This window comes from Hypanus sabinus, chromosome 3 (assembly GCF_030144855.1).
Source record: "Hypanus sabinus isolate sHypSab1 chromosome 3, sHypSab1.hap1, whole genome shotgun sequence".
Taxonomy (NCBI): Eukaryota; Metazoa; Chordata; class Chondrichthyes; order Myliobatiformes; family Dasyatidae; genus Hypanus; species Hypanus sabinus.
Window position 1 is genome coordinate 42,905,353 of NC_082708.1, and position 13,171 is coordinate 42,918,523.

The window sequence follows — 13,171 nt, forward strand, 5'->3', positions numbered from 1 at the left end:
TCTGTGGGTATTACCGGCGATTTGTGGAAGGATATGCCAAAGTGTGTCACCTGTTGACTCAGCTGTTGTGTGGCTATCCCCCGGTGGGGAAGAAGAGGACGGGGAACCAGAGGCAGGATGCTGGAGGATACTGGAACCCGGCGGAACCTTTTGGCTCGAGATGGGATGATCAATGTGAAGAGGCGGTCCGATCTTTGAAAAGGGCACTGACCCAGGCCCTGGTGTTGGCTTTTGCCGATCCCCAGAAGCCATATGTGCTGCACACGGATGCCAGCCGAGAGGGTCTCGGGGCTGTTCTGTACCAGGAGCATGGCAAAGCATTGAGACCAGTAGCCTTTGTCAGCCGAAGCTTGTCGCCATCGGAGAGAAACTATCCCACTCACAAGTTGGAGTTCCTGGCGCTGAAGTGGGCGGTGGTGGACAAGCTAGGCGATTACCTGTACGGAGCCAAGTTTGAGGTGAGAACGGATAACAATCCCCTCACTTATATTTTGACTTCGGCGAAGCTGGATGCCACAGGACATCGGTGGCTGGCAGCCTTGTCGGTATATGATTTCAGCCTGAGGTACCGCCCCGGAAGCAAGAATGTCGATGCGGATGCATTGTCTCGTCGGGAGCCGGGGGAGGAGGAGAGGGACGAGGAGTGGGAGAATGTCCCTGCCCCTGGAGTGAAGGAGATGTGTCAGTTTGCTATCACTGTGAGGGCCGAGGGAAGAGGGAGGCTGGAACGAGCCGTGGACCATTTGGGGGTTTTTGACGACGCCATACCCCTAGTTTACTGTGACCTGACCGCACTGGGGACTAAACAGTTGCCGGAACTGAGTCCGGGGGAAATGGCAACTGCTCAGCAAAATGACCCGGGCATTGGCACAGTGTGGAGAGCGGTCGAGAAGGGGGATGCGGCGTTGGCTGAGCAGGCGAAACACCCGTGCGTGCCTCTGTTGTTGAAGGAGTGGTCTCGGTTGAAGATAAAGAACAAAATCTTGTACCGGGTAACGACGCCTCCGGACCAACCCCGCTGTTGGCAACTGGTCCTGCCGGAGGAGTATCACCAGACTGTACTCCAGGCCTTACATGATGATTCTGGACACTTGGGGGTGGAAAAGACATATGGATTGCTCAAAGACCGGTTCTACTGGCCCCAGATGAGGGGGGACGTCGAAGAATACTGTAGGGGATGCCGTCGTTGCATCCAGAGGAAGACCCTGCCAGCGTTGGCGGCTCCACTGTCGCACTTGCAGAGTGCGGGACCTTTGGACCTGGTATGTATGGATTTCCTGTCGATTGAGCCTGACACCAGCAACACCGCAAATGTCTTAGTCATCACCGATCATTACACTCGCTATGCTCAGGCATTTCCCACCAAGGATCAGAAGGCGACGACAGTGGCGAAGGTGTTATGGGAGAAGTACTTTGTGCATTACGGCCTTCCCAGGCGAATCCATAGTGATCAGGGGCGGGACTTTGAGAGCCGCCTTATCCAGGAATTACTGACTATGCTTGGGGTTGAGAAATCCAGGACTACCCCTTACCACCCACAGGGAGATCCTCAGCCAGAGAGATTCAACAGGACCCTGTTGGATATGCTCGGGACGCTGGAGATTGGGCAGAAAAGCAGGTGGAGTCGTCATATTGGACAATTGGTTCACTGTTACAATTGTACTCGCAATGATGCTACAGGGTATTCGCCCTATTATCTGATGTTCGGGCAGGAAGCGAGGTTGCCCATTGACATGTGTTTTGGAGGTGGAGTGGGTGAATTTCCCGGGAAGTCCCATCTAAAGTACGTGTCCGACATGAAGAGGGAGTTACAGCGGGCGTACGAGTTGGCTGAGGCGGCGGCTACCAAACAAAATCAGAGGAATAAGATGCGGTATGATCGAAAGGTGAAGTTTGTACAATTATTACCGGGCGACCGGGTCCTTTTACGGAATTTGGGACTCCCTGGTAAGCACAAGTTGGCAGATCGATGGGCGGCCAGCCCCTATGTAATAGAGAGCCAGATGCCGAACCTGCCAGTTTACCGGGTGAAACCCGAGGATGGAAAAGGGCCTATCAAGGTACTCCATAGGAATCACCTGCTGCCACTGGGTCAAGCGGTGCAGGTGGATAAGGAGCCCGAGTGGGAGGTTACGCCCAGTACAAGGACTCTGCGAGGGCACGGAGAACGGGAAGAGCCCCCTGCTGAAGAGCGGGGACGGGTCCCTCACCCGGGAATGGCTACCGATTCAGAGGAGGATGACTCAGATGAGTGGGTCCTGTTCCTTTCTTTGTCTCTTTGTTTCTTTGTCGGATAAGTGTTTCTCTCGCCGTTGTTTCACTTTAGAATGGCTGATATGGTAATTGTCTTCATTTGTTAATCAATGGGGAATGTCATTGTGTCTTGTGATGCTGGGAACTTGGGGGAGGGGTTTTCGCGGGTTTTTTTGGAGGCCGAGGAAGACGCTGAGGAAGGTGGACGTGTGCTGGACTGCTCGTAAGACCACCGGGGTGGTCCCAGGTGCGACGGCCGGATGGGTCGATTGGTTCGTGGATTGAGCTCCAACGAGTGCACTAAACAGACTGAACTTTGATAAGTTGGCGCCTTTTGTTTTTTTCCTTGTGTGTATATATATATATATATATATATATTGTATTGCCTACTATTTTTTTAATTTTAGTAAACTCTTTAAAGTGTATTTCATAACGGTATTTGTTGTGGGTTTGATACTGTTGGCGGGCGCGAGGCATTAACTCAATTCTCACAGCACCTGCGTGTACGGGAGGTGGGTTGGAGAGTGGCTGGATCTCCTTTTTCCCCTAGACATATACCAGCCTGTGGGTAAGGGTTACAAATACAATTACTTTTTCTGTGATTATATAATGAATACAATCAGCCTGCTGATAAATCCATTAAATTATTTTAAAAACGTTATTTGTTCTTAAGAAAAATCAGTTACTGGTTTGCACTTGCAAAACAAATTAGAAACATTTCTACTGACAGGAGAAGGGGCAAAGGCAGGTTACTGGCATCTTTAAACCAGTCACTTTGGGCAGATGGGGCTTGTGAGCTGTAGTTGGCAGTTCATCTAGAAGGAAACTTCTGATCTCAAATTTCCACTGCCTTATAATTACTTAAGGGAAAGGCTTCAGGAGTAATCCCTGAGGAAAATCCTGGAGCTGGAGCACCTAAGGCATAGAGTTACAATGCCTGTGACACTGCGGGTCTCAAACTGTATTAGCCTCTGCTGTCCCTTTGGATTCACCAGCTGTGTGGAGAGGGGGAGCCTGCTCTCCATATTGTACTGCCCTTCCTTGCGCATTACGTAGATGGCTAGGATGCAACATTCATGGTCAACCCTAACCAACGGAGGGCCTCAAAAAATATTTATTGGCCAAGAACTGATAACTTTGGCACTCAACTAATTACACTATAGCAATATAACTGAAAAACATGATTTATTTACTAATTCATTTTATTCTTCCCATCCAGGTTCTACCATTCAGCTAAAATCGGGGCAATTTACTACTGACAATGAACCAATCAACCCACACATCATCAGGACATGAGAAGCCAGAGCGTCTGGGGAAACCCACGTTGACACTGTGAAAATGTACAAACTCCACACAGACAGCACACAAAATCAGAAATGACCAGGGGAAGGGAGTTCTGTCACTAAAACTGTGAAGCAACAGCTTTATTAGTAGGCCACCTTGCCTTCCTATCCATCCAGCCTGTGTAAAAAAATTAAATTTAGTCTGACTTGCCTTTTAAGTGATAAGCAATGTTAACGCACTTCTTCAAGTATCACAAGGTCTTATCTTGTGTTCTAGCTGTTTAGGTGGTACCTTTTCAATCATACTACATCTACAGGTTCCCTTCCATCGACTCAGCTTCTTACATTTTTAATGAATTTCAGCAAATTTGTTAAAGAAGATTTTCCTTTCATAAAAAAGCAACACACACAAAATGCTTGAAGAACTCAGCAGGCGAGGCAGCATCTATGGAAAAAAAAGTGCAATCGACATTTCGGGCCAAGAACCCTCGACAAATCAGTTCCTGAAGATTGGAGAGTGGCTAATGTTATCGCACTTTTCAAGAAGGGAGGGAAGGAGAAAACGGAGAACTATCGCCCTGTTAGCCTAACGTCAGTCGTGGGGAAGATGCTTGAGTCCATTATTAAGGACAAAATAGTGGCATATCTTGATGGCAGTAATAGGATTAGGCCGAGCCAGCATGGATTTATCAAGGGCAAATCATGCTTGACTAATCTGTTGGGAGTTTTTTTGAGGATGTTAGACGAGGGTAAGCCAGTGGATGTAGTGTACCTAGATTTTCAGAAGGCATTCGATAAGGTGCCACATAGGAGATTGGTGAGTAAAATCAGAGCTCATGGCATTGGGGGCAGGGTTTCAACATGGATAGAAAACTGGTTGGCAGATAGAAAGCAACGGGTAGCAGTGAATGGGTGTTTCTTGGACTGTCTGGAGGTGACTAGTGGGGTACCGCAGGGCTCTGTATTGGCACCACAGCTCTTTACGATTTATCTCAACGATTTAGATGAGGGCATTGAAAACTATATCAGCAAGTTTGCTGACAATACTAAACTGGGTGGCAGTGTGACATGCGAAGAGGACGTTAGGAGAATACAGGGAGACTTGGATAGGCTGGGTGAGTGGGCAGATACTTGGCAGATGTCATTCAATGTGAATAAATGTGAAGTTATCCACTTTGGAAGCAGGAACAAGAGGGCAGAATATTGTCTGAACGGTGTAGAGTTAGGTAAGGGAGAAATGCAAAGAGACCTAGGAGTCCTAGTTCATCAGTCAATGAAGGTGAATGAGCAAGTGCAACAGGCAGTGAAGAGGGCAAATGGAATGTTGGCCTTTATTACAAGGGGAATTGAGCAAGGATGTCCTTTTGCATTTGTACAGGGCCCTGGTGAGATCACACCTGGAATATTGTGTACAGTTTTAGTCTCCAGGTTTGAGGAAGGACATTCTGGCAATTGAGGAAGTGCAGCGTAGATTCATTAGGTTGATTCCTGGGATGGCAGGGCTGTCTTACGCAGAGAGATTGGGCTTGTACACACTGGAATTGAGGAGATTGAGAGGGGATCTGATTGAAATGTTTAAGATAATTAAAGGATTTGATAGGATTGAGGCAGGAAATATGTTCCAGTTGTTGGGAGAGTCCAGTACCAGAGGGCATGGATTGAGAATAAGAGGTCAGTTATTTAAAACAGAGTTGAGGAAAAACTTCTTCTCCCAGAGAGCTGTGGAGGTGTGGAATGCACTGCCTCGGAAGACGGTGGAGGCCAATTCTCTGGATGTTTTCAAGAAGGAGCTAGATAGATATCTGATGGATAGGGGAATCAAGGGATATGGGGACAAGGCAGGGACTGGGTATTGATAGTGAATGATCAGCCATGATCTCAGAATGGCAGTGCAGACTCGAGGGGCCGAATGGTTTACTTCTGCACCTATTGTCTATTGTCTAAGACCCCTCAGCCCAAAACATCAACTGTACTTTTCTTCCCCCATAGGTGCTGCCTGGCCTGCTGAGTTCCTCCAGCTTTTTTGTGTGTTGCTTGGATTTCCAGCATCTACAGGTTTTCTCTATTTTGTGATTTTCCTTTTATAAAATTGTGTTGTCTTGGTCTGATTACATTCAGTTTCTCTAAATAACTAACCTTTTCCCTGACAGTGAATTTAATCATCTTGTGAACAACAGATGGTATGCCAAATGCCCCATAATTTTCTACTTTTTGTCTCCCTTTTTTTATCATCAAGGGAGTTCAATCATTGATATCTTCCTGGAATTCAGTTACTTACGAACATTTTCATCAAAGTATCCTGCTTTTTCTGCTTCTATTTCCTTTAAATCCCTTGGATGCAGGCCATTTGGCAACACTACCCATAATTAAACTACTGGAATGTATACTGTATGCTGTCATCAATGAATACCTTCAAGACATTATTATTGCTGGTTTTAGAAACATATCAAGTCAAAGTCAATTTACTCATAATTGGTTGATCTCTATTATGAGTAACCCTAGGTAATTTCTAAAGTAAGTACATGTTCAGCACAGCATTGTGGACCGAAGGGCCTGTATTGTGCTGTAGATTTTCTATGTACTTATGACAATAATTTCAACTGACTTTTGACTTTGACAAAAGTACAACTAAATATATCAACTTTAAATGACAAACCTATTCATTTAAATTATTTGTTCCATCATTTGAAATTCAGCCGAATTAGAAAAATCTGATTTAATAAGCCAGAATATTTGATGTATTAATTCATAAAGGATCTATAAAATGTTTACTTTTCATTTGAAGATAGTTTTCAAATCAGCCAGCAATAACTTTTGTGTTACACCAATAAGAAATACTGCGGCAAGCCAGGCAACATCAATGGGAAGAGAAAAAGAATGGTCAACGACCCGAAATGATCATCGGTTCCAACATCCAGAGATGCTGCCTGATGTGTTGTATATTTCTCACATTTCTTGTTTAAATGCAAAACGTATTTATTGGCCGGAAATATCTGATCTTTTACTAACTCATGCACGCCTTAGACAGTTGTCCACACGTCTGACCCGCTAATCACGACGAATAATTGATGCCGCCTGCAGAGAGAGAGAGAGAGGCCCGAGTGGCGGACCGGAACCATGCGGTGATCGGGTACCTGGAAGCTCCGAGGCCGAAGCCGCCACCAGTGGTGGTGCCCGCCGTGCCGAATCCGAATCCAGTCGTCATTCTGTATCTGCTGGTGGTTTACAGCCCGGCCGGTCCGGCGCCGCTTCCTCCGCAGGCGGAGAACAAAGTACCCCCGACCCGACGAGGGGTAAAATGTCTGCAAGAAAACCAGTTCGATTCAGGGGAAATGAATCTACCATACAAGTTACCGGTGTTTATTTTTAAACTAATCATTGATCCGGCGGGTTTCCTGCCGTTCGCCTGAACAGGCGGAGAAAATTCCGGAAATCGCCGGCCCCTCGCTGGGGTTTGCTGGGATACTGGAGGACCAAATTGTTCAGCGTTGGAGGCGGGTTTGAGTGAGAATCACCGGCATATGTCGTGAAATTTGTTATTTTGCGGTAGCAGTATGTTGCACTACATAATATTATTTTTTAAACTATAAATTAAAATAAGAAGCATATATTTAGAAGTTAAATTAATAGTGCAAAAATAGTGAGGTTGTGTTCATGGGTTCATTGTCCATTCAGAAATCTGATGGTGGAGGGGAACAAACTGTTCCTGAACATTGAGTGTGTCTCTTCAAGCTCCTGTACCATCTCCTTAATATGAGCAATGGGAAGAGAGGGCATGACATGGATGTTGGAAGCTGCTTTTTTTTAGGCATCACCTTTTGAAGTCCTCCATGCTGGGGAGGCTAGTGCTCTGAGATTTCAAACTCCTGCGGCTTTTTCAATTTGTGTGTTCCCTGGGCTTCTGCGGCCCCTACCAGTCCCCCAAGCCAGTTGTCCCACATTCCCATGGATTTCATCATGGGTTTGCCAACTTCCAATGGGGCCACAGTGATCATGACACTGTGGACCAGTTCTCCAAAGTGACCCACTTCATTTCCCTAACCAAACTTCTGTCACTGGCAGAGACAATGGACCTGGTTCTGCAATATGCAGTTCGCTTTCATAATTCCCCTAAGAACATTGTGTCAGACTGGGGCCCTCAATTCTTCTCCCACTTTTAATGAGCCAGCTTCTCCCTCTTCCTCCTCTCAGTGAGTTTGTCCTCTGGATATCATCCATAGACCAACGGTCAATTAGAAAGAGCCAATCAGCAAGTGGAAAAGTTTCTATACTGCTTTGCCAACTCTTAACTCTACCACATAGAAGAAGTATCTGATCTGGCTGAACTGTCCCACAATCTACACACATCCTCTGCAACAAATACTGGTATGTCACCCTTTGAAGTGCTTCATGATGACCAACTCCAGTTGTCCCTCACAAAGGAGTCAACAGTGGAGATCCTGTCTGCCAGGGCCCTGGTTCACTGATGCCAGAATGCTTGGAAGAGGACACAGAGGGCCATCCTAGCTACCAACTGTGCCTACTGCTACCAGGCTAACCACAATTGGCGCCTAGCCAGACTACTCTGGCCCGGAGACTGTGTCAGGCTGTCCACCCGATCTGCCTCTATGCACCGTCCCTCGAGCTCTTACCTCAGTTCATGGTCCCTTTCAGATTTATTTGAACCTTTCAGAAGATTCCTTTAAGTCCTTGTTTCGTGGTAAGATGGCAGCATGATTGGTCACAGTGGTTTCTATGGCACCAACTAACTGTGGTACTGTGGCGACCCACTTCCTAGCGCACTCGAACCGGCTCACAAATAGCCAGCGCGACGGAACAAAGGCCAGTCCCAAAAGGGTGCCAGGTCTGCTTCACCAACGAAGGGAAAAAGCCTGCGGGGGTTTGTGAGTACATGTCCCTTCCAGCATCTGCGCCCGGGGGGGGGGGGGGGGGGGGGCGGGATGCTTTAAAGCAAGGCTGTGAAGTTCGAATAAAATCATCTTTAATTGCAGTTTACCGACTCCATGTCGTTATTTTAGCGCTGTGTGTAGCACACCGCGATAGTTCTGTATTTTTGAAGTGTTTCTTTTATGGTTGCAAGACCCTGCTAGACATTAAGAACTTAAAGTACTGCAGGTCTAGCCCATCAGCAAGTTGCTTGTTGGTGGAAGAAACTGAAGGAGCTGGGCTTGGTGTAGGTTGTGCTCATGGCTGCATCAGAGAGGCGTTGGAGGAGCAGTGTGCGAAGGCAGTGTGCAGTCTAACCAGTGATTGTCTTAGTTGCTTTTCTTGTGATTGCAAGACCTGTTGGACATTGTTAATGTGGAATGCTGCGAGTCTGATTTTATTGATGTACAGCAGAGAAGCTGTGCAGCCTTAGTGGAAGCAAGGATTAGGCCTCAATCCACAGTGTTGCCTGTTCACACTGCCCAGGAGAGAGACATCAGAGTCGGTACCCTCCACCAGAGGCGGTGTGGTGTGACGTCCACATTGAAGTCATTGCTGCCCCCCAGTGTTCACTCACCAGAAAACAAGTTATATTGTGCTTGACTGCAGACCGCTGCAAAGTTCATGGACTCGAGGTCTTAGACTATATTTTTTGTGCAACTCCATTTTTTTGATCGATTTTTCACAGTATGTGCTTTGTGCTTTGTACGACTGTTGGTAGTGTGATTTTGTACCTTGACCCAGAGTAATGCTGTTTTGTTTGTCTGTGTTCATGGATATTCATGTATGGTTGAATGATAATTAAATTTGATCCTGAATTACCCAGAACATCAACCCACTTACCACCTCCAGCTACCATTGTCTCTCAGGATCACAGCTGCCTTCCACGTGTCTTGCCTCAAGCCCATTGTCCATGGACCACACCACCTACCTGAGCCTGCATCTCCTGAACCGACGATGGAAGGTGATCTAGTGTACACAGTTTGCTGGTTGATGGATTCACACCATTGTAGACCGGGTGTGCAGTACCTGGTCAACTGGGAAGGGCACAGCCAGAAAGAGAGGTCCTGGGTATGTTCAATTACCTCTTGGATCCATCACTCATCACAGAGTTCCATCGGACCCGTGCCGATGATCTGGGCTGTACGGTGCTGGCCATGGGGGGTGGGGAGGTTCCTTTTAGACCTCAACCAGTTGCTCCTAGCATTAAGTTACCTTGTTGTCCTGTTAAATATCTGTTCTCTCTTGTTTTGTGGCCCCTCTTAGCTTGTTATTTTGCAATTCATTATTGAAGTTATCGCTCACTGCTAAATTGACTCTGCTGCTCTGCTTTTGGGCCAAGCCTAATCTACATTTCCTGACAGATGCTTCTTCCACATTGAGCTTATCAATCTCGTTAACAGATTGTTTGTTCCTCCTGACATCTGCAGTCTCTTATGTCTCCAGCAATAATTTCACGTATGTTTAGTTCCATCAAGTCCACGTGTCAGCTTTCATCACAGCCTGCTTCACATAGGAAAAGATGCAATACTTTCACAGGTTTTCATGTCAAAGGACATAATAAAATGCAAACTCCACTAGTAGAAATCATACCCAACTTTCTTCATGATGAAGTTCCTGACATCCATATTTTTCAGTTGTTTTATAATTGATATTATATTTATTATAATTAGTTTCAACTCCATGCATCCTCAGATAGTGAAACAGTATGGGCTAGACCACTAGGAGAAGTGATGTACTATTTATTCTGTATGAGCCAGCCAATAAACCAGCATATCATGAAACAAGATTCAACCACTTTCTACTAACCTTCCAAAGCATCACAATCATTTTTGAAACACTTGCCATCAACTGTACCATTGACCAGAGCTTATCCTGATTAGTCCTAGAATTATTTTCTAAGAACGGAGCTCAGTGAGTATTGGGTTCTATTTATGTTCCAAAGCCTTCCCTTCATTTACACACCAAAGTGTATGATGGATTCTCATCATAATAACCTTAATAAAATCATCACTGTTCATTCCGCATGACTATAATCAATTGTGAAAAAAACTAAAAATATATATTTTCATAATGGAAATTCTGAACACAGCAGAGATCTTCACTGTTATGACCTCTGGAGGTGCAGTTTATTTTCTATGCAGCTTGTTTTGCATGAACATTGCTTCCTATATATAAGCTGTTTTTTTTAATGTCCTGTGCGGACTAATTTGGATTTCAACTTGAAACACACAGTGGAAAGACGTCTAACTTCATCCACTCTTTATTTGCCCTTGAAACTGAAATATCTTTTCACAAGTAAGATCTCGCTAAAAACCCAGAAGGAAGCTTCCATCTTGGGTGATTTTTGCTAAGGTATTTAACTCCATTGCTTTGTATTACTGCACTGCTAGGGCAATAGAGTGAAAAGGTAACCTATCTTCAAAGGCATTATCTGTAGACTAGAGACACATCTGAACACGACAATGTCAGTTCCTAATCTGAGCAATGTTGATCGCTGAGACCTGGAAGTGAGGTCAGAATGTGGTGCATCAATCATGCTCGAACAAATCTGTGATTAGCATAGCTGCAGCATGAACCCACACAGGAGTTGAAGCAGCAGGTATGAGAGCAGCTTATGCTGAATGAAGTTAAGATGTGTACAGAGAAAGCTCTAAGAGACATGGAGAGAACACGTGTAAAGGCTACTTTAAGTGTACTCAAGGAAGAGTGTAAAGCTGCCTTAGCAGAGGCAAAGGTATATGGAAGAGCAGCTGACTTAGACAGTGGCAAGTCTACAACCAGAATCAATCACGTTTTGCCGTCACAACAGCCAATGCAGCTTACTGAAGAATATGTCCAAATGCACTTTGGCTAGGAAAAAGACAGTACTCTTGCTCTGCAAGGAGAAGCTGTCCATACCACACAGCCAATGTGCCTTCAGATAGTCCAGATATTGATAATCAAGGTCTGTAGGCATCAAAGACTCGCAACAGACCTTATGCAGTTTCATTACAGCAAAAACCGTCAGTCAGGAGTTGCTACCAATACCAACCCCATCTGCACAGACTGTACTTCCATCCACCCCAGGACGCACATTTGGCAAACTAGTCCCTGCAATGCCTTCTTCAGGAGTGCAGATGCATTAGATTTAGCTCGGTATTTGATTTGTTGAGACTTAATCACAACAGGATTAAAAGTGTTTGACAACCAGTCTGCCAGTTATCTGACCTGGAAATCAAGCTTTTGCAATGCAGTTGAAGGACTATGTCACAAACCTTCTCTATAAATGGATTAGTGGGGAGTCACTACAACACACAGCAAGGCTTAGGGCAGTTCATATTAATATCCAGCAACAGGGTTACAAATGTTGTGGAAGAGGCTAGACAAATGGATTAGAATCAGAATCCAGAATGCATACAACTTCCTGCTTGACAATATCGATTTTTTTTCAATGGTGTATAGTGTTTTACTTCTATTATTCTAGCAAGAAATTCATCTGTAGTTTTAATCATTTTTTGGGTTAAGAATTTACTATCATTATCCAGAATACGTTTTACATTACTTTGGACTTATGGCCACATAGCCAAGTACCATCTTAAAATTAAAGTGTGGTTCTCATTGGGGTTTATTTTTATCTACCGTTTGGTGTAAATGTTATCTCTATGGTTGTTGCATAAGATCAAAAGTTTATTTTCCAATCTTTTCTGATATTTAATCCTCTAAACCAAGGAAATCATTCCTTATCAATGCCACTTGGGTTTCATTTTATTGCACTCAGTTTCCTTACAAGTTTGTGTAGATTTGGCATATCACACAAAATCTTGACAAATTTCTATATAATTAATATAGAAAGTGGTGGAGATTGCCTAATCCATCACAGGCAAAACCCTGCCCACCATTGAATACATTTACATGGTGCACTTCCATGAGCAAACAGCATTCATCATCAAAGACATGCATGTCATGCCCTCTTCTCACTACTACCATCAGGCCTTGGAGCCCACATCACCAGGTTCAGTAACAGTTATTACCCTACAAGCATCAAGCTCCTGAACTGATGTGAATGATTTCAATTACCACCACTCCGAACCGATTCTATGACCTTCAGTCTCACTTTCAAGGACTCCTTACAACTCATGTTCTCAGTATTAATTTTATTTGCACAGTTTGTCTCTTTTCATATAGGTTGTCAGTCTTTGTCTGTTTATGTATAGGTTTCTGTAGATACTGGTGTATTTCTTTCCCCCTGTAAATACGTGCAAGAAAATTAATCTCGAGGTAACATATACATACTTCGATTAATAAATTTGCTTTTAACTTTTATGTCATATGAAAAAAATATATGAAACCTCATACTGATTAGTGGTATCTATAAATTTCTTTTCGTATAGTTTAAAGAGTTCTAACAATTTCTTTGTTATACTGTATCATCCTATTTTTTTACCTTAAGTGCACTTATCTAAAAAATGCAGTGAGATCGTGTTCTTCACGTACTTGTAGCTTAAAAACCCGCTCAATGATTGAATATAATTGCTGAAATATTTTAAGATAGTCTCTCCCCCGCCCCAACCACCGCAGAATCGAAGATGGACGTGAGGTGGGGGCCTGAGCCGCTCGCTGTCTCCATGGTGATGGCGCCTCAGTCGGAACGGAACGGTCCTCCGGCACAGGGGGCGCTGTGCGAACAACCGGCGCTGGCAGCCGGAAGCCGGAAGCGAAGGCGGGAA

At 44.8% G+C, this 13,171-nt stretch overlaps 1 protein-coding gene across 3 annotated transcripts in view; it reads right to left on the minus strand.

Annotated features, from left to right (window-relative positions):
• nup58 (nucleoporin 58) overlaps positions 1–7,062 on the minus strand; it is a 101,388-nt gene extending 94,326 nt beyond the window's left edge. Inside the window, exon 1 of one of the 3 annotated variants that reach the window (XM_059964172.1) lies at positions 6,671–7,054. In XM_059964172.1, coding sequence (XP_059820155.1) covers positions 6,671–6,741 — 71 coding nt within the window. In that variant the 5' untranslated portion in view covers positions 6,742–7,054. Of the gene's footprint in view, positions 1–6,670 lie in introns of all 3 variants that reach the window. The other 2 variants (XM_059964173.1, XM_059964174.1) reach the window with 2 other exon arrangements.
• Positions 7,063–13,171: the final 6,109 nt, after the last annotated feature.